Raw genomic sequence first — 22,853 nt, 5'->3', positions numbered from 1 at the left:
ACAAGATTTAGAAGAAGGAGAAAAACTTTTCAAAGCAAAGTCCAGCAGGATCTTAATAACACTGGGCCCGCAAACCTAAACTACAACTGGCTTCAAGTAGCTTGGCTGACATTTCTGTACGCCCTCATCACCTTTATGTGAAAGCACGCTACAAATTACAATATGCTTTATGCTATATTAATATCTCCCGCCATCTGCACATATTCTACCAGTGCAAGAGATCAACAATGATTATAAAATAGATAAGACAGAGCTAATTATTTGCAATACTGTGACTACTGGCAATAAAAGTTCAGGTAAAATGTGCCTGGGAATATTCTGGAATACTGACTTAATTTTTATCTCAATTGCAGTATTTATTTCTTAACCTTCTACTGAGTTCCTCTCTGCCATCTGCATGTGTTTCCTGAAGAAAGCCAAATGAGGACATTCTGCCTTGCTGTTTTCAAAGCAACAATATGGAAGTAGTCAAGGGACTATTACCTTCTGTGCAGCTGACTCCCTCCCTGAGATACAGCAGCCCACACATACCCAGACACTGGGCAATGATCAGTTGCCTCAAAATTCCCAGAGCTCGGAGGTCTGTTCTTAGTATAGGAAGTCCGACTGTAAAAAGTGAAATATTGTATATCCTCATTTTCTTCATAGTAGATCTAACAAATTAAAAGAGGTGTACACCATAACCTTATATTGAATGTACCTGACCTTGTTTTGTCACTGTATTGAAATTTGTCAAAATTCAAATGGCTATAAATGAAGAATGAGTTGTTATAATAACTTGAAATGTCAAAATAATTGCTCAGGGTGATTTACATTCCATAAACATAGCTATAAAAAAGAAAAACAGCATTCTTGGCCCCCAAGAGTAAAAGATTCAGATAAAAATGTTTTCTAATGAGCAGTATGCTTGGATTGCTTGGATATAATAGTATTACAGGAAAGGCCGAAATTCCAATCATCCTTGCTAAAATTGCATGTCTGCTAACTTGAGCTATTTTGAGATTTTTTTTTTAAGTTAAACCATGTCCGAATGCTAGAAGAAATATGCACAGTTCTCTTGTGCATAGAAATGAAATGTGATCTGTTCATTCCACCTTCTTATTTAAATTATTTTAAAAAATTAGATGAATCTGACGATTCATGAAACAAAGTTTGAAATTACATTCAATATAGCTTATTGCACTTGTGGAGTGATTGTGGTAATGATAGACACCACTTTTTGTGTGCTGGCTTTTATGTACTACATCTGTAATTCTCACAAAACAACCTGCATGAAAGTACTTTTATTTAAGGTGTTAATAGCCCAAAACCACTCAGAGTCAGAGCCAAGAATCAAACCATGTCTAACACCAAAGTCTGAGCTCTGTTTATGAAGCAATGACATTTAGACAATTGTTAGTGATCCTAATAATGTCTCTTTTCTAAAATAGTAAAATCACTATATCTTATGTCATAACCTCAGTATCATGCTATCAATCAAGCATTGTGGGAACACTGAAATTCTAAATTACTAGAAAGGGTATTTAGAAAGGAAAAGGGTACTAACTGGATATTAGAGAAAAAAAATTCTCTCTTAAAAAAGTTCCATCAGGGGCTTCCCTGGTGGCGCAGTGGTTGAGAGTCCGCCTGCCGATGCAGGGGACACGGGTTCGTGCCCCGGTCCGGGAAGATCCCACATGTCGCAGAGCAGCTGGGCCCGTGAGCCATGGCTGCAGAGCCTGCGCATCCGGAGCCTGTGCTCCGCAACGGGAGAGGCCACAACAGTGAGAGGCCTGCGTACCGCAAAAAAAAAAAAAAGTTCCATCAGCCAAGATCTCCCAATTCAATGGAAGAGGTATCTACTCCTCCTCCAAGGTTCACCTCTTCAGCTGGGTTCTAGAATCTCCCTACTCATAGTGAGGTCCTCAGACCAGCAGCCTGGGTGCTAGTTAGAAATACACAGTTTCAGAATCTGCATTTTAACTAGATCTAGGATCTCATATGCTCATTAAAGTATGAAATGCTTTGCTAGATGATACATATCTTACCCATCCCCACCCTCCGTAGGTCCCCCTGTCATCCCTTTTCTTTCCTGTGTCCTCAGATTCTCTCCGCTCTTTTTGTTTTTGTTTCCTCACAAAGAAACACTCTTTTAAAAGACCTTTCTGATCCTGCTCTGAATCCAGTTATGACCTAATTTCTCTCCTGTTCTCAACCAAGTGGCTTGAAGGTGGTGTCTGTGCTCCCTGAATCCGTATCTTCACCCTCTATTCACATCTCAACCCAATGCAGTATAGTTCAATCACCTACTGAATATCATCTGGGCCCTACTATGTACCAAGCACTGTACCAGACTCTGAGGATAAAATGCTGTGCAAAAGACACTGACTTTGTCCTCCAATGACTGTCTTCAAATTGTTTTGACATAGATCACCACCGACTCCCTAAACTGCCAACTTCAGCAAGCACTTTTCATTATCAGAAAGGAGACTCTAGCTGTCTTCAATAAGTCATATTAAAGAGATTTTGCATTTTGTTAAATGTGAAACAGTGCTACTCTTCTCACTAAATTTTAAAAGTTATTTTAATTAAAATGTTATTTTTTAACTTGTAATGGGTTTATTTTTACTTTTAAATGAATTCATAAAAATTCTTAAAATTTCCATAAATTTTTAATACTTACAGATCGACAAATATAACCTATAAAGGTTCTCTGGGCTCCTCAATAATTTTTAAGAGTGTTAACGGGTTCCTGAGATGGAAAAGTTTGAGAATAACTGGATCCCATTTTAAACCAGGTTAACTGCTCAAAAAATTCTTAATATCTACATAGCTATAAACTATAGAATTAATATTGGAGGGATATGAATAAATTGGCCTAAGCATTTTCTCTCCTATGCTTTATTAATTTAGCTATAGAAGTCACTTTCTCTAGGCATTCCATGCACAGTAAGTAAACAGTAGACGGCTACTAGCCTTGGGAAATTAAGAGCCTCCACTGGAATACTTGTAGCAAATGAGATACATGGGTTCTGAAAATGGAAAAAAACATAGTAAAAACTAAAACAGTAAGGTGAATAGTTCCCTTTAAACATTCTTTCTGTGTTTATTTTGCCCACAAGTCACATTTTCTAAGGTTCTTAAAATAAAATCAGTACTACTGTACTGTTATCTCAAATACTTCATATGTAGCTGATTATTAAGTCATACCAGAATACAGCTATGAGAGCAAATATTATCATATTAAAATGAAGAACTATTTAAGGCATGTGCATTTTGTTTATAAAAGAAATCAGTTCTTCATGTTTCTTTTAAATTATACCCAGACCATGAAATATGTTTTGGTTTCAGTGGTAAAAATATATATATATAAACAATGTAACATTCCCATTAACTGTATACACTATTATCAAATGTGTATACTTCTACCAGTGGTGGTGGAGGATGGGAGGAATGTCTGCCTTCAAATACTTAGTATTCAGGGCAGAATAAAGGAAAATAACTTTCTACTACTGAGCCCTAAGGAAAATTCAAAAGCCATCTTTTGTCATTCTTCAACCATAGGTAGTTAAACTCTCAGTAGGCAATGCAACATAAACAATGTTTATGTTTTAGCATAATGTTATTAGCATAATTACTGTTATTTAAATACCAACTATGTTTACATGTTGATAAAGGGCAGAGTTTTAAATGAACTAAAATGTGTCACTCATATCATTTGGGATTTATTCTTGACCATATGGATTTTTATTTTAATTCAATTTACACTCATATCTGTCTCATAGATTAGAACAGCTTTATTACATATTTCTATGCATTTTAAATAATTCATTTTGCAAAATAGCTTTTAGTATGGATTATGTACATTCAGTGCCTCTAAACCAGGGATTTCCAACCATCCTATCAATTAGACAAGAAATTAATGCTCATAATCTATATAGCCCTTGTTGTCTACATAGCCTCCCTTATAATATCTAGGCTTGGACTGTAGTAATGTCATACTGGGGACTCTCACCTATCAGGTGGAAGCAACAGACAGGTTCAGAACCACTATCCTAAATGAAGAAATCAAGAGAAAGGTTTAGAATAACTTTTATAGAAAAGCAAAACAAGTAAGAATTTATGTGAAACTAAGGCATGGTGGACTGGTCTCATCTACTGACACCATTGGCACCAAGAAAAAAATGCCCTTAGGACACTGGATCTTCCAAATCACAATAGTTTATGCTTGTAAGCGGTCAAAATTTGAAATCAAAAGGAACAAAGGCAGTGACAAAACTTATTTTCTGCTATCTGAAAACTCAGTGTATTCCACACTTGGTTTTTGGTAGTAATTCTGTTGAGAGCACAAGGAACCTCATTTTAAGACCTTGCCAGAGATTTCTGTAAGATTAAAACATTATTAAACTTTATATGCGTACAAATCCATCTAAATTATCTCTAAAAACCTTCACAATGATTACACACTTTTCAAACTGGTTTTACTTTAACTTCAGTCAGGGATTTTAATAATATGCAGAGAATTTAGACCAAAGTTATTTTCCTATTCAAGGTATGAATGTGTATGTACATATATATACATGCACATATATGCATATGTACATACATATATACACATATATACTTATTAATTTCCAGATAATGTATATACACCCACACATGCATATATGCATGCGTGGGTGTAAATACACCTATATACATGTATGTAAACTTTCCCTAAAAGAAATAAATTTCTATAAATAGAAGTTTTTAAAAAGTAATGAAAATATGCCTCTTTGCAATTTTCTTATAAGCATCAATATAGGAATCTTAAGCCTATAGATGCTTCTTTTGAAAACTATAGTAGTAGTCAAACATTAATGGCTAGGGGCTTCCCTGGTGGCACAGTGGTGCAGGGGACACGGGTTCGAGCCCCGGTCCGGAAAGATCCCACATGCTGCGGGGCAACTAAGCCTGTGCGCCACAACTACTGAGCCTGCGCTCTAGAGCCTGTAGGCCACAACTACTGAACCCATGTGCCACAATCACTGAGCCTGCATGCCTAGAGCCCGTGCTCCGCAACAAGAGAAGCCACCGCAACGAGAAGCCTGCGCACCACAATGAAGAGTAGCCCCCGCTCGCTACAACCAGAGAATATCCCACACGCAGCAACGAAGACCCAACGCAGCCAAAAATAAATAAAATAAAATAAGTTTATTTAAAAAAACATTAATGGCTAAAAACCTCTTCAACTATATTTTCATTACATGAAATAAGCAGGTTTATGTTATACACAACCCAATTATAAAGCTTACCTAATAAATACTGTACACAAATCTAAGATGGAAATTAAATTTAAATCAGATCTTTGTTTAAATAACTTTTACAGAATTAAAGATCGTTTGCAAAAAAAAAAAAGATCGTTTGCATTTAAGATATATTAAAGTTTGATTCACCATAAAATACAGATAACTTCTGTTTTAGTCACAAATGAACACAATATATTAGGGGTTAAATATTATAGAGTTTATAAATGCTCCTCTGTTTCAATAATTTAAAGCAAATAATTACACCTGCTGAAAGGTGATGTTTAGTCAGCTCTCAAAAGTCCACCAAGAAAAAATTTAAAGTTTCATTTTAGTCAGTCCCATTTCCCCAAAACATATTATGGTCCTTAACAGCAACATACAGAAATGACCCAGAACTTGACATACAAATGGACAACAGGCACATGAAAAGATGCTCAACGTTGCTTATCATCAGGGAAATGCAAATCAAAACCACAATGAGGTATCACCTCATGTCTCCTAGAATGGCTATCATCAAAAAGACCACAAGTAATCTATGTTAGTGAGGATGTGGAGAAAAAGAAACCCTCATATACTTGGTGGGAATGTAAACTGGTGCAGACACTGGGGAAAATAGTATGGAGGCTCCTCAAAAAACTAAAAATAGAACTGCCATATGACCAGCAACTGCATTCCTGGGTGTAGTTTTCCTGAAGAAAACAAAGACACTAATTCAAAAGGTAAATGAACCCCAATGTTCATAGCAGCATTATTTACAATTGCCAAGATATGAAAGCAACCAAAGTGTATATCAACAGATTAATGGATAAAGAAGATGTGGTATATATACAATGGAATATTACCCAGTCATAAAGAGTGACATTTTGCCATTTGCAACAACATGGATAGACCTAGAGGGCGTTATGCTTAGTGAAATGTCAGGCAGAGAAAAACAAATACTGTTCGTTATCACTTATATGTGGAATCTAAAAAAATAAAACAAAGGCATGAATATAACAAAACAGAAATAGACTCACAGATATACAGAACAAACTAGTGGTTACCAGTGGAGAGTAGGGAGAGGGAAGGGAGGAAGGGCAAAATAGGGGTATAGGATTAAGAGATACAAACTACTATGTGTAAAATAAATAACCGACAAGGATATATTGTACAGCACATGAAATATGGCCAATATTTTATAATAATTTTAAATGGAGTACAATCCATAACAATTTTGAATCACTATGTTGTACACCTAAAACTAATATTGTAAATCAAATATACCTCAATAAAAAAAAATTTTTTTAATAGTACTCAACCTAGAAAACTTTGAGAAACTATGTAAATTCTTGCTAACATGTCACTGATTAAGAATCTATTAAGAAATTATGGGACTTCCCTGGTGGTGCAGTGGTTAAGAATCCGCCTGCCAATGCGGGGGACATGGGTTCGAGCCCTGGTCCGGGAAGATCCTGCACGCCGTGGAGCAACTAAGCCCGGGCGCCACAACTACTGAGCCTGCGCGCCTAGAGCCCGTGCTCCGCAACGAGAGAAGCCGCCGCAATGAGAAGCCAATGCACCGCAACGAAGAGTAGCCCCCACTCGCTGCAACTAGAGAAAGCCCGTGTGCAGCAACAAAGACCCAATGCAGACAAAAATAAATAAACTTATAAAAAAAAAAAAAAAGAAATTATGTAGGAGAAATCCAGCAAGGCAACAGGCAGAACACTGCTTAGGAATGTTTAAAATATTTAAGATGATACACAAGATAAATTTGAGGACAAAATGCAAACAATGTAACAAAAAACCCGAACACTTTGTTGTTGTTATTGGCATGCCAAAGCATCATCTCTATATACTATCCATTTACAGCATTGTTTCAGATTATTTCTTCATCCCTATTGCCAACACTTCATTCAGGCCCTCTTCAGATAGGTCCAAAGTGACCTCATCATAGTCTATTTTTTCTAATCCAGTGCTTCCCAGACTTAACATGAATCACTCAGGGATCTTGCTGAAAACACAGATTCTGATTCAGTAGGTAAAGGGTGGGGTCTGAAATTCTTCATTTCTAACAAGTTCCCCAAGTAATACTGATGTAACCACACTTTAAATAACAAACAGCTAATTTATTCAACTTTTTTTTAAGGTGTACAATTTATTTAATGCATTTATATATTGCAAAATAATTACCATAGTGTTAACACCTGCATCAAGTTACTGACCATTTCTTTTTTAAAATTAATTTTTAGTGGAGTATAGCTGGTTTACAATGTTCTGCTAGTTTCTGCTGTACAGCAAAGTGAATCAGTTATACATATACATATATATATATATATCCACTTTTTTAGATTCTTTTTTTTTTTGGCTGTGCCATGTGGCACGCAGGATCTTAGTTCCCTGACCAGGGATCGAACCCACGCCCCCTGCGTTGGGAGCACAGAGTCTTAACCACTGGACCACCAAGGAAGTCCCTCTTTTTTAGATTCTTAAAATACCACTTATTTCATGTTGCAGCCTCAGGAATCCACCCTAACTCAGTGAAGCACGTATAAAACATCTACATTCAATTCTACAGGTTCAAAACTTCATTCTGGACCAATCTGGTCTTCTGCTATACTCATTCCACCCCATCTCTGCTCTGTTTTTTTTTTTTTATTGTTGTTTTGTTTTGGGGGGGTAAAATGTATATATAGTGAAGTAAGATTTCAATGAGTTTTGCTAAATGTATACACCTGTGTAACCAATATTCTCCTGAAAAGATGGACCATCACACCAACCGTGTTTTGACGTTAACTCTTCAAATACTCTTCCACCTTTCCACTGCCTTCCACCTTAGCCTTTAAGACTTAACTGAAGCCCCTTCTTTTTCAAAACACACCCCAAATTCACTCACATACCTCAATCTAAATTACTACTAATTTTAAGACCCTAGCCATCACTGTCTCTTAACTAAAGCAGTGGGTTCCTCACATCTCTCTACCCCTATTCTTATCCCCCTCCCCAATATATTATCCACAGAGTAATCAGTGATATAAAATTATAAACCAAATCAGGTCACTCTCCTGCTTAAAACACTCCAATGGCTTACCATCACACCTGCAATAAATCCAAATTCCTTTTCCCATATTCCTGTATCACTAAGCCCTCCTACTCTGCCCTCATCTCTTGTTATCTTCCCATTATTTTCAACGCTCTGGTCATATGAACCTTTTTTTCTGGTCCTACAACACAGTGAGACTTGCCTACTTTAGGGACTCTGCATTAATTATTCCCTCTATTCTCCCCACCACTCTCCCCTCTTCTCCCATTTCTATGACTGGCTACTTTTCGCTATTCAGATCTCAACTTCAAAGTTACCTCTCACAGAAGCCTTCCCTAACCACAAAAATCTAAAGTATCCACTCAGTCACTCTCTAACACAAATCCGACTTTAATTTCTGCATAGCAGTCATTATTGGTATGTATCTTATTAATGTGCTTATCATCTGTCTATTCTCACAAGAACATAAGCTCCGTGACTAAGAAACTTGCCCACAGTGTTCACTGCTGTAACTCCAGCGCCTAGAACAGTGTTCAGCTCATTAAAAGTAGATGCTAACCAAATGTTTGCTAAATAAATATATGATATATGTTCATACTATGCAGATGGAAATTGTGCCTGTGTCCCAATACAGAATCTCCCATGAAATTCAAAGAGAGTAAGAAAGATACAGCTAGTCATCCAATAAGGTAAATCCTTCATAAGAAAGAAACGGAAGAACTGCAGCTTTAATCTGAGGCAAAAATAATATAAAACACAGATTAAGCCAAAGCTTAGTTCACATAAAGTTTAATCAGTCAAGTTAATGAAAATATCAAAATTTTTGAGTTAGTGTGTGGCAGAAGAAATTTAATTTTGTTGCAAATAATACAGTATTTGGTGTTTCCATTCTGGACAAGCTAAGCTGCAGAAAGAGCAATGGCATTGAATCTCAGTTCATCAGGGTCACGTTCCATAAACTTCTTGCAAACTTCTATGGCATCCTATAGGGAAAAAAGATACATAATCTTTCAATTTAAAAACGTGTTTTACTTAAAACTGATAAATAAATGTTTCACGTTTTCCTAATCCATACTAATTTTGTACTGCAGACTTCTTTTCTCAAATAAAAAATAACTTAAAGGACACTAGAAGAGTGAATGGCTGGTGGTTTAATTTGATTAGTACGAAAGTATAAGATCTGCTAAGTGTTCTTTCTTAAAATGCTTTTAAGAAACTTTTAACATGAAAATTACATATTTTATTGATTCTAAGCCATAAAATTTGTTTGTAAATTTAAAAATCTCTAAGATCAAGATATAAATGATGGTATCTTGGATTTAATGAAATATGGGATATGATGTGCATCTCTTTCAATACTATTCTTGTCTTTTTCAAATTTGATACTTGTTCACACAAAGAGCTCTGCAAACTTCTTTATTTGCTGTAGATTTTTAACGCTAGTTCAAATTTTTCTTTTTGGATTTTCTCAAGAGAGCCAGGATAAGGAGAAATACAGAAAAATGTTATACCAGTTATCTTTTATTTATTTCTGCCATGCCACGTGGCATGCGGGATCTTAATTCCCTGACCAGGGATCAAACCTGTGCCCCCTGCAGTGTAAGTGTGGAATCTTAACCACTGGACTGCCAGGGAAGTCCTATACCAGTTATCTTTAGAGATGTTTTAAAGATAACAAGAACATTAATGACACTGAAGGTGGGCCAACAGGTTTTATTGTTACCTCTAATAAAGTTTCATCACTAGTTTCCCCATGGTTAATTGGAAATGGTTTCCGTCCATCTGTGGAAAATACATGAACAGGTGAATGGTTAGTTGTTTGTATAGGATAATGTACTTTCTTTCTTTCTTTTTAATACTATAAACAATTAACAACATGTATTTCACGTACAAATTTTTCCAATTCACCCAGAAATATCCTTTATCCATGTTGTTTTGTTTTATGTGGGATCTAATCAAGAATCACATATTCTATTTAGTTATCCTATCTCTTTAGTCCTCCTTAATTAAGAATGACAGGATAATGTACTTTCAACATCCATTTTCCTCTTCCCACAGTGAGGCAAAAGTTAAAAGATAAAATAATATATCCTAAAACAAACACTTTAAGTACGCTACCTACAAATATTTTTAACACCAATAGTTATTTAGAACCTTGTTTCCATGTTTGAAAGCCTATATTATCTTCAGAAACAGACATTATTAGAAATATATACTATTGGCTTTAATTTCCTAAAAAGAATATGCAAAATTAATGTCAGCTTTTCAAAAGTTATGACCATCAGAAATATAAAAAATTTCTTTCTTCACTGTAAAGCCTTCTAATGAAGGCTCCTAAGTAAGACTGACATGTTTATACCAATGAAAGGAAGCCACTACAAGGTTTATATATTACTACTACTAATTGTGTACCAAGGTAGGAGTACAGAGCAACAATCTAAATCACCTAGGATTATTTTACTGACCACCAAAAGTAATCAGTATCACCTTGAATAAACTAGTACTTTTTCAATACTATGAAAAACGAGAAAGTCCAGAATTATATAAACTCCCGCTAACCCAAAGTTAACTGATACTCTCTATACAAGCCCATAATTTCAGATGTTTTATAAGTGGCACATCAAGTTCAAGCCATAAAACACAACTCCCTCTGTAATTTCATGGCTTCTAAACATAATAAAAAGTTTTGAATCAATATGTTCACATAGTGATAGACCTGGACTAACAGATACTACTTTTAAAGAAAATATGAGTGAAAATTAACCAAACCAAAAAGCAAAACAGGACAATTATGACATCTGAAGAAATAAAAAGTTAAAAAGAAAAGTACATTGACTATGGCTCGTCTGAGAATAGTATTTCTGTAGTCATAAGAATATAAACAACTATAACAACACTGGAAGAACAGGAAAAAGTAAACCATGTATTTTGTGATTGGGAAGGAGAGGTAGGTAAAGAGGGTGACAAAGGAAAGCTAGATTATCTTCATTGTGGGAAGCCAAGGAATAACATTAGGTAACTTCCACCTCTAGCCAGAATGAAATAATGTACTGGACTAGGCCTTCCACTGGAAACAACTAAAGACCTGGACAAGATATCTGAAACCATTGTTTTATAGATTGGGAAACAGGTAGCCCAGAACTGTTAGCAAGCCTAACAGTAATGTCCACTTATCTGCCAGTGCCGGAAAGGAAAACCCAAGCAGCCTACAGCAGCCTCACTTAGGAGACTGAGGGGAAAGAGCAGAGTTCAAGGAGGCTGAGGCAGGTGGAGTTTGCACAATGCCAGGAAGAAGGTAGCTACACACTTTGGCGAGCTGTTGCTCTTTGTCTGGGACCAGGCCAGGATCCGTGGGCCAGCTGGGGGCGGGAAGCAGTGTGTCTGGAACAGAGCTTTGGGCTGGGGTGGTCAAGAGCTTGTTTATATACCAGGGGAATGCGTAAATCAGAAAAGAAATGAAGGATAATGAGAGCTAGATTTCCCATGTTCAGAAAAGGAAGTCACAAATATGGATAACACTAGAATAAACTGTATATTATTAGGTTAGAATTATAAATGTGGATGTAAATAAATGCTTTTTAATATATAATTGTGTGTGTATGTATATCCATATTCACATACATGTGTCTATGTATATAATACAGACAAATATTTCCTAGCTCTGTCCTCTGAGAAAGCCTAGAAGTAATGATATCTTAATAGCAATTAACACACTTAGCACCCAGGTCTTGGTTCTAATCATCATTTTCCAATAAAAGGAACCAGGGCTCCTTGGAGAAGTGGCTGAACACAGGGCTGGGGCATGGAAAACAAAGGATGAACCAGGAAATGTTTTTCTACTAGAAAGTTAGAAAGTGCTCAAAAGAATGACAGGGACACATAAGAAGGACATATGCCAAGAACTACATGAAGCCCTAAGGACAAGAGGTGATAATAGAAAGATGAATAACTCAGTCCCTTTCATCAGCTAACCTTACAATTAGGTATAGAATGAATACATTGAAGACTACCACTACCCTTTGTTATACAATTGTCCTGTAGAAATTACCTTGCACCACGTCTATAATTATATAGCCTGTTTTTTTAAAATAAGGATATGTAGAAATGACTTTTTTTTTTTTTTTTGCGGTACGCGGGCCTCTCACTGTTGTGGCCTCTCCCGTTGCGGAGCACGGGCTCCGGACGCGCAGGCTCAGCAGCCATGGCTCACGGGTCCAGCCGCTCCGCGGCATGTGGGATCTTCCCGGACCGGGGCACGAACCCGTGTCCCCTGCATTGGCAGGCGGACTCTCAACCACTGCGCCACCAGGGAAGCCCAGAAATGACTTTTTTCTTAAAAACCATATGCTGCTCTCTTACCCACTGTTTTCTATGCACTAACTCAATACTCCTCTTGCTCAACATTCCTTTTAACTTTATTAGGAATTTGCGTCAGGGCTACCACCAATTCCCCTTGCAATGAGTCAGCAGCTGCCCATCTTCATTTGTCTTGCATTCGTCCCTGTCCTCTCTAACATCTCAAAGATTCCAGCTATTCTGTAGAACTCTGAAATTCTTTAAACTCATTTAGAGAATGTAATCCTCAAAGGGCTCTGATTCTCTATCAGCAACATCGATCATTCTTCCTGCTAAAGAATACTTGAACCAAACAAGACCTCAGTAGTTCTGCCTTTCTTTTCTGATGTTCTTAGTTCAAACCAATTTTAAAATACTTTGGTGCTGATCTTGACATGCTACAAAAAAGAACCATTCTGCATATGTAGCCTATCCCGGATACACATCTTTCCTTCTACTGCCCTTTTAGTCTCTGAGCTCAGAAAGCTAGCTAATCAGTCAAACTGAGGTTTTTAGACAACTCATTCCTTCCCATGAGATGATCAGAGATGCTCTTCTTCTGAATATCTTTTAGATGTTATTGTTTGCTCTATCATGAAGTCGCCCATTCTGAAAGTCACTGGTTATGGATATTATGGATATTATGGATATTTATCACTCCTCTGGCCTCTCCTAAATCTACTTTCTTGAAGTCAACAGAATGTGTCTGTAAGTCTCAGCACACTCTTTACTTCCACTTCTACTAGTTACTCTTTATTATTCAGAATTCAGAGCAGAAACTAGCTTCCAGCAATCGGACATTTGAAATCCCCAATCTCTATTACATTTTATCTTTATGTAGATTCTAGAGACTGAATTAGCAAAGCATATGCTCCAAATCGCTCTGCAGTCTGTTACATACTCCGATGACAACTATCTGATTCCTACTCAAATCACTCTACTATTGCAGATGACCCACAGGGATGTACATTCCTTTTCTTGTCCCCTTTAATAGAGCCACTTCTTTTTAATGAAGTGTATGATTCTGTTGCCATATTCCAAATACAAAATCCATCTAAATTTTATGGACCACATTTACAGTCACAATCAGAGTCCTTCTGGAACTCTTCAGTCTTTAAGTTAAGGAAAATGAAAGTGAAAAGTTACTATTTACAGCAAATGAGAAGAAAGAGAACTAAAAATCACGGTATCTAGAAATTGAAAAGGATTTCACTTTTTTGTTTCTTTATTCGGCCTTTTTTAATCAAAGAAGGTCTCAGAGAGAAAGACAAAAAGGACTCATAAGTACTATCTACCAATTTTGAAAGAATCATAAAAGTTTCTTCTGCCTGAATGAATCAATGTAAACTATCCTTGAGTTATTATCCTCTAAAATTATCCTCTAATTATCCTTTAATTATCAATGAAAATATCCTCTCCTCCAAATACAAACTAAAGTAGTCCACCTATAGTTAAACTTTTAAAAGGTAAGTGCAGGAATAGGCCAAAATACCAAGTAATTAATCATGGCTACTTTGACACATGCCTTAGGGAACTGTTGCCAGAAAACATAGACTCCTGTAAAGTCTTTTTAAAAATCAGATGTGATAAAAAGGTATAGTACAAAAGCCTGAAAACTAGTAATACTCATTATTGAATACAAAAACTAGTCATTATGAATAATACGCTATGTTTTAAAACTAGTTTCAGGATCAAGATCGTTCATCCAAGATGTTGATGATAACCAACTCAAAAATTTAGTAAAGACTGCTGAAGTGATTTACAGGAGTCTCCTAAATGATTTAGCAAAGCATTTTCCTGCTTTGCTAAAATGCAAAGGTGGTATGCAGGAATTCTTGAATTATAAGTTACCTGAACATCAAAAACATATTTATTTTTTGTAGTAAAAATTTTTAAATGGAAAACTTCCATTATGCCAACTCAATGTTATATGGTAATCAATTAATTTAGGTAAACACAATAAATATCAACAGTCATGTTTATCAGAAATACAGATTTCCCCATTTACTATTTCTTTCCCCAGGATAAATTAAAATAGTTCTTACCTAATTCATAGAGATGCCCATCTACATGAACTAATGCAATAAAATGAAGATCTACTTTTTCATCTATATTTGGAGCCTGGAATAGGAGGGGAAAATACATATTATATATATTAGTAGTCAAACAAATCAATCAACTAAATGTAAACACATACAAATAATATTAAATGACATGAAAAAATATTTATCCAATATAATTCAAGGCTTAATCTTTGATATAGTGGACAGAGTGAACATGCCTACATTTATAACAAATGTGCTTGCCCATCAACAAGGAAAACACTGACTCAAGGCACACCTTTCTTAATCTCAATTGATTTTAACCTAAAGTTTTGTTCACTCTGGAAGCCCAGCACCTAGCACAACACCTGATACATAGTAGGTATACAGTGTATACTTGCTGAATGAAATGAATGCATGAACTAATTTGTCTAATTTCTGAAATTTGAAATAATAAAGTTTTTAGAAGTTTAATAATAGCATAAACAGAGTTTAAAAAAACTCTTTGCAAGTTAAATTTTAGGACATCAAGAAAGTGAGTTCTTCCCTTAATGATGTAAACTTAATCTCATTTTTTTGAAAAATGCAATATAGACTTAGAATAAAATAAGTACTTTTATTCATCCTAGATTCAAAAGGTTTAAAAACGAAGAGAGGGGCTTCCCTGGTGGCGCAGTGGTTGAGAGTCCGCCTGCCGATGCAGGGGACGCGGGTTCGTGCCCTGGTCCGGGAAGATCTCACATGCTAGGCCCATGAGCCATGGCCGCTGAGCCTGCGTGTCCGGAGCCTGTGCTCCGCAGCGGGAGAGGCCACAGCAGTGAGAAGCCCGCGTACCGCAAAAAAAAAAAAAAAAACAAAAAAAAAAAAAACGAAGAGAAGCAGGAAAATAGCCCAAAAGATTAAAGGAGAAAAAGGGAACAAGTTAAAGTAACTTGAACAAGTTAAAGTAAAATTTAACTTAGCCTACAATTTTTTTGTGTGTGTGTGTGATCTTTTTTTTTAGCCTACAATTTTTCTCTTGTTTTCTCAGTGAACTATTTGATATTAAAACTATACCTAGGTTTTTTTAGCTTGCCAAATTCAATTTACATGAGCAACTTGTGCTACATTTCTTAGACATTCAAATAACTTATGCAAGTCAATACATGATAAACTGGCACTGTTTACAATATATAGTAACTACACAGATAACACTAATATGTGTTAGCTATATACCAAATCTAAATGGTTTGAAATGAAATATAATCACTGTTAAATGTAAGTACAGATTTTAGAGGCAAAAGTTTTAAAGAGGCATAATCAAGTTATATCTCATATTATTTAATATCCAGTAAGTAACACAACAGTATCAACTCTAAAATTTCTATTTTTTCACCCTCAAGTAATTATATGATTTTAAGTTTTAAGTAATACGAAGTTTTCAGATGCAGAAATTGAAAGGAACAGAACAAACATTACTATCTTGGATTTACTGGATGCCTCTAAAGCATTTACAGATAGTGACTCATCTAACCTCATCTTATTCTTCAGGGATTATTGCCCTCGAATTACGAATGGCAACAACGCAACATAAATTGCTGTGGCAAACTAGCTCTTCCTAAATTCAACTTAGAACTAAAGAATTTCACAGTGGGTAGGAATCACAGTTACGTAGTTTTACTGTTGTCTCCAATGCTAGACTGCTCTCTATTGTAGCCCCATCTTGTGGTATCCCCGCAAACAACAGGGAACTGCCACTAGGTTTTCAGGCAGTCCATTCCATTTTGACAGTTTTGTTAGAATTATCCCTCATACTGAGGCAAAAAATGTTTCCCAATATTTTCCATCATCTTAAAAAAGTCTAATCCCTCTTGAACATGATATTTCTTCAAACACTTAAAGACAGTGATAATGAGTTCCCTTATTTTACTGGTCAGAGAATCAAAGATTTTAGTGATCACTCAATCCAATACCCCCATTTCACCAATGACCAGAGAGAACCCAATTTTTCAAGGTTAAATCTAGGCAATTCAACAAACTATAAATTCAATTCTATAACAAGAACACTACAAAAAATTCCTTATCCAACTAGGAAAGGGGCTTGATTTACTTATTTTAAGATAATTCTCCAATAGGATATAAAGTATATTTAAAATCTTTTGAGCTCCTATGTCTTTAAAATTATTACTTATTTTAACACCATCTCTTCTTAAGAATAATACCTCTAATCTTGTTTTTACATTTTGTCAGTAAATACAACTGTGCTAGAGATAAAAGTAATACAACCAGAACCAGAGACCTGAATATGTACCCAACCCCTGTGAGCACTGGGTTTCTTATCTGTTTTGAGGTTTAAACGAAATGCATGAAACTACTTTGTAAACTGTTAAGTGTCATATAAACATTATGTGTTATTACAATACTAAGACTACATTATTACAAATGTAAGAAGTCACTAAATCTAGTGACTTAAAATTGTGAGTCATTGTACCTTTTAACCAAAAGTGCATACTAAAAATACAAAACGCCAAAGAGGGCATGAAAATCCTTCAAACTATTATAAAAGATAAATGCTCAAAATTTCTAAACTTTCCACAAGACCTCAGCACCTATTACAAGCCTTTTCCTTTGGTCAACTTCAATTAGTCAGAGTCTGAAATCTATAATTATGCAATTGCTTAAACATTATTCCACTGAAAACAAGAACAATACATAAAAAGCAAATTCCAGGGCTTCCCTGGTGGTGCAGTGGTTTAGAGTCCGCCTGCCGGTGCAGGGGACACGGGTTCGTGCCCCAGTCCAGGAAGATACCACATGCTGCGGAGTGGCTGGGCTCGTGAGCCATGGCCGCAGGGCCTGCGCGTTGGGAGCCTGTGCTCCGCAACAGGAGAGGCCACAACAGTGAGAGGCCCGCGTACCGCCCAAAAAAAAAAAAAAAAAAAAAAAAAAAAGCAAATTCTAGTATGTCTTCTGTTTCAAAAAGTGACCAATAACTAACAAAAGGCAAAAACCAGAAGCTACAGATTAGATAATTTTTACCTACATTTTTATATCTTATTTTTTACAAAGTTTCTTAATTTAGAACATACTTATTACCTTGAAGGATTAAAAAAATGATGTGACAAATCAATTAGATAGAAATTAACTAAATGCTAAATAAAAATTTCAAATTATAAAAAACAGTTTAAATTTAATTTATAATTGTGGCGCTAAATATGTACCAGGCACTGTTCTAAGTGCTTTATAAGAATTGACCAATTAATTGTTATATAAACCATATGAGGTAGGTAATATAGTTATACCCATTGTACTCTCAAGAAAACTGAGGCACAGAAGTGTTAAGTAACATGCTCTGGGTCACAAAGCTAGTAAGTGATAGAATCTGGTTTCAAATCCAGGCAATGTCATTCTAGAATCCATCTTCTTAACCACTAGGCTATGAAAACACTTATGAAGCTATAAAGCAACGGAATTAACATGGGGAAAAGATCAATATTACATAAAAACATAAAACTGAGAATGCCAATTTTTATGACATGTTCATTTATATTTAGAATATTTTTTAAGTACAAAGGAATTTATTCCTATTTGGAATCAACCGTGCCCAAGTCAGAATTTAGAAAATTACGGTTTTACTCTGATCATCTAATTCACTTGTGTCTCCTACTGTGCCAGCGTATGGCACAGTAGGGAAGCAATAAATATCAGATGGATAAATATGACAAACGCATGTTGTGACCCAATGAGGATAATGAAGTAGAGAGACACCAGTCTGTTGATACCAGTTTGTGGACGAAAGGTATTTTGATGACTATACTGATATTTGGTGGAAGCAGATGTTTAAGGAAAAGTGCCAAGACTCCACCTCATAGTTTGAGAATAGCTCTAGAAGAGTAAATAAGGGGAAGGAAAGAATGTCTGACACCAACTTTTAATTTTTTTAAGCATGAAAGTATGTGTAATCAGACTTCCTCTGGCTTCAAAAGTCATGATGATTTACTGAAGTGTCAAGTTTCTTATATATGTGTGGCATACACCAAATCTTTCGGATGTAGCATTTCTAGGTAGGCTCTGTCAAGCTATAGTCATTACCATTAATTTTCGAAAACATCAGAAAGACAAGAACTATAGTTGCCATCCTGCATCTTATTTCAATTATGAGAATTATTAGAATTCCATCATCAACCTCAACATTTAAGGTAATTAGGTAATTAGCACAATTACAAGAACAAATGTACTTTTTAACAGTTTGCTAATATTATCAACTTAAAAAGGAGAAATTATAAAATTTGTGGGAAGTCTATATCAATTCACAAGGAGAAAAATCGTCACCTCCTACTTGAGAAAAGATCTTTAGAAACTGAATAGGCAGGGAAGATTGGATCAAGATTAAACCAAGTACCTGAGCCACCTCAGGGAATAAAATAGCTTAGATGAAACACCCTACACCATGGAGGCTTAGATTAAGGATAGAGTAAGTAAAATAACCCCAAAGCATGACAAGAGACTAAAGTCATGTTCAGAAACATGAAAAAAAAATAAAGTAAGAGATGGCAAAGAACTCAGACAATACACAGCATTTGTTGACCTGAGTCAACTAAATGAAATTGGAAAGATGAAGGGTAAGAGAATACATATTCACTTTAACAACTGACAGGAACTTAAACATTATCATGAATGTCGATCAGCACTCATCAAAAGGCAGGCACCTGTTGGTGTTATATGGAGTGGAAAGATGGATGTTCACCAAGGCACTGGTGAGAGTCAAGCTGGTCTGCAAAACATAGAGGTATGCTTGCAGTCTTACTGGGGGAGAAAAAGCTAATGGTTGATGAACCAAGAGAAAAGCGCTTTGAAGACTGAAGAAGTTTAAGGGAAAAAATGGACTGCCCCTGTCACTGGAAGAAGAGATGGAAGATTGACTACACTTACAACAGAATGGAGACCCAAAGATGGTAGGCGTAAGAAGGGTCGCCAGCGACGAAGACGGAGAGATGGACTGGTAGCCTTTGCAGGGCCTACATGGTTACGTTTGGCCCAGGGCAGGGATGCATGGTGACACCATGATGAGGCCTTCGCTCTGCAGTGGCTAGAATGAGGCTGTGATGAGGATGGCGAAGAGGACTACATAATTAAAAAAGAGAACATTTTACTGAGACCACGTTACTGGGAGATCAGTTATTCTTAAAAGCACCGTATGGTCATACTTGGATTTATATGGTCTAGTATTTTTAATCAATCATAATTTAGAAAAGAATCGTAAATGAATATTAGTTAAAGGTACGTGAAGTGGAAATACATAACCAAAGTATCAGGTTATATTCCATAGCTTCTGTTAAGTGCACATCTAAACTACCCTCATTTGTATAGCGCAGACTCACGGAATTATTTAAGTCACTAAAGTGGAATTATTACATCAAACTGTTTTAAAAAAAAAAAGAACACACACACAAAAAAAACACGTAACACATACAAAACATACAAAGAATTATATGTAAAAGAAAACTGTATGGTAACAGGCACTAGTAAAAAGAATTCCTTAGCAGTAATAAACACTAAGGAAAAAACCAACTTCAAAATATAGAGGAGTGAAACAAATCCCTCAGAAGCTGATGCCATGCATAAACTATCCTCTTACTTAGGCTGAAAAGTTAAATGGAAACTATCGTGGATTATTAGCCATCTTCTAGTAAAAGAAAAAAAGTTAAAATATGTATCACTTATTTTGTGCCAGGCACTCTTTTAAGCACTTTACACATATTAATTCATTTAATCTCCCAGTAACCCGTGAGATAGTTACTGTAATTATCTCCATTTTACAAATAAGGAATCAGAGCACAGAGAGGTTAAGTAACATAACCCAGGTCACACTGCCAGGAAGCGGCAGGGCTGGGATTCAAATACAGGAAATCTAGTTCTAGAATCCAATGATCTTAATAACTGTGGTGTACAGCCTAAGTGGCCAAGAAAAAGTTTTTAATACTAATTTATTAGACCAGATTCCAACGAGCAGAGGAGTAATCCTCTTAAAATTAGATTTTTGGGAGTCACATTTTCGAACACTATTGTACCACAAAAGGTGAATCTGACCTAAGAGTTTTCCACAAAATGCACATGCTAATAAACACTAACTTATTAATGGTAATCCAAATGATAATTTTACAATTGTCGCCTCCAATAAATAACACCAGCACATGAAACTGAGTTTAAAGCAGTATGATAAAATTATAATCACTAACAACCATAGTGAGAAGAAGTAAAAAAAAAAAAAAAAAGTGATATAAGTCCTTGCTTAGTGATAATGGATTTCACTAACCATGACCTATTTTCTTTAGGAAAATAAAGGGGTTTTCCTTGAATGATTTCTAAGACTTTCAACCCTGAAAACCCTATGATCCTACTTAGTACTTCTGATCTATGTAAAATAATACAATAACCTAAAATAAAGCGTTTTAAAAACATGTTTGTGAACAGTTTAGCTGCTCATAGTAAGAATCAATCAATTAGAAATACATAAATGAATCCTATACTTTGCTCTATATGGGAACAAACATGTATATAATAAAGTGTCTGCTCTCACATAGTCTAACATGTTTGTCATATTCAATCTGATTACATTTAAATAAGAGAAAGACAGAAGAGTGGGGAAGAGGAAAACGAAAATGGATGGAGAAAGAAAATGGAGTAAAGGAAGAGAGGAAGAGATGACTAATGAGTAGTGGAGAAAACAAAAATTTTCTAAGAATCTAGGGAAGGAGAGAGTACTAAACCAGAAGTAGAACTAAAGGCATACATTGAAAGAACATATAACGTTTGGGCAGGCAAAATGGGAAAGGTATTCCTAGCAAAGAATTCAGTGTGAGAAAAAAGACAAAAATAGGAATGAGGATGACATGTTCAGAGGACTAGGACTAGGACTATCAGGTCTGGGATCTGACTTTACCCCTCCCATCTAAAAAGTTATCCTGTTACTTGTTCATAGGTGCTGGCAGAAGACATGAGACGCTGTGTCAGAGACAAAGGACTTTACTCATAGCCCAGCAAGGAGCACGATCATCACTATGTTAGTGTCAGTTCACATGAGGGCAACACAGAGGGCCCAGATGGACGGCTGCACACACAATGGGCTGCATTATAGGAGAGGAACACTGGGCTTGGGGAAACTGATGTATTATAATAAGCAGTAAGCAAACTTGTCTTTGTTCTGGAGGCAGACATTACCTCATCCCTCACAGTGCTTACTGGGAGAAAAGTGATTTCTAACTTCAAATATGATGGCTCTCTTCTTTTGCCATTTTTGAAGAATGTTTTTTAAAACTTAAAAAAAATTTCAAATTACAAAGAGTTACAAAAATAAAAAGAGTACAGGAAACACCTAGATTTACCTATGACATTTTATTCTGATTTGCTTTATCATCTGTACTTACACTCTCTTGCTCTCTTCCTGTCTCTCTACATAGTTGTTTTTTTTTTCTTCCTGAACCATTTGAGGATAAGTTATATATATCATGGTCCTTTACCCCTAAATACTTCAGTATTTCTTAAGACTAAGAAAATTCTCTTGGACTTCCCTGGTGGCACAGTGGTTAAGAATCCGTGAACCAGGGGCTGGGCCTCCCTGGTGGCGCAGTGGTTAAGAATCCGCCTGCCAATGCAGGGGACACAGGTTCAAGCCCTGGTCCAGGAAGATCTCACATGCCGCGGAGCAACTAAGCGTGCGAGCCACAACTACTGAGCGCGCATGCCACAACTACTGAAACCCGCGCATCTAGAACCCGTGCTTTGCAACAAGAGAAGCCACTGCAATGAGAAGCCCGTGCACTGCAAAGAAGAGTTGCCCCTGCTGACTGCAACTAGAGAAAGCCCATGCACAGAAATGAAGACCCGATGCAGCCAAAAATAATTAATTAATTAAAAAAGAAAATTCTCTTTTATAACAGCAGTTATCACCTTCATAATTTCATATAGATATGGGCTGTGTTAGGATGTGTGTAGGTTGGATGTCACGTTAGACTTCTGTCTAACCTTCCATCCATATTTTAATTTTGTCAGTTGATCCATTCATGTCCTTTGTAGCATTTCCCCTCAGGATCTAATCTGGGAGCAGGTATTGAATTTTTTTGTCATGTCTCTTCAGTATCCTTTAACCTGGAGCATTTCCAACAGCCTTTGTCTTTTATGACATTAACACACAGTCCCCTTCCCCCA

The 22,853-nt window shown here is 36.1% G+C and overlaps 1 protein-coding gene across 1 annotated transcript in view; it reads right to left on the bottom strand.

The window, feature by feature from the left end:
* Nucleotides 1-9,071: 9,071 nt before the first annotated feature.
* Nucleotides 9,072-22,853, bottom strand: part of UCHL3 (ubiquitin C-terminal hydrolase L3) — a 33,196-nt gene continuing 19,414 nt past the window's right edge. The window contains exons 5-7 of the mRNA XM_082859715.1: nucleotides 14,670-14,745; nucleotides 10,013-10,071; nucleotides 9,072-9,272 (exon numbers count right to left, since the gene is read on the bottom strand). Coding sequence (XP_082715841.1) covers nucleotides 9,189-9,272; nucleotides 10,013-10,071; nucleotides 14,670-14,745 — 219 coding nt within the window. The 3' untranslated portion in view covers nucleotides 9,072-9,188. The remainder of the gene's footprint in view (nucleotides 9,273-10,012; nucleotides 10,072-14,669; nucleotides 14,746-22,853) is intronic.

The sequence above is a fragment of the Leucopleurus acutus genome (genome assembly GCF_964270905.1).
Source record: "Leucopleurus acutus genome assembly, chromosome: 18".
NCBI classification, from domain to species: domain Eukaryota; kingdom Metazoa; phylum Chordata; class Mammalia; order Artiodactyla; family Delphinidae; genus Leucopleurus; species Leucopleurus acutus.
The sequence above is the reverse complement of the archived record's forward strand: the minus strand, read 5'-3'. Positions and strand labels throughout refer to the sequence as shown.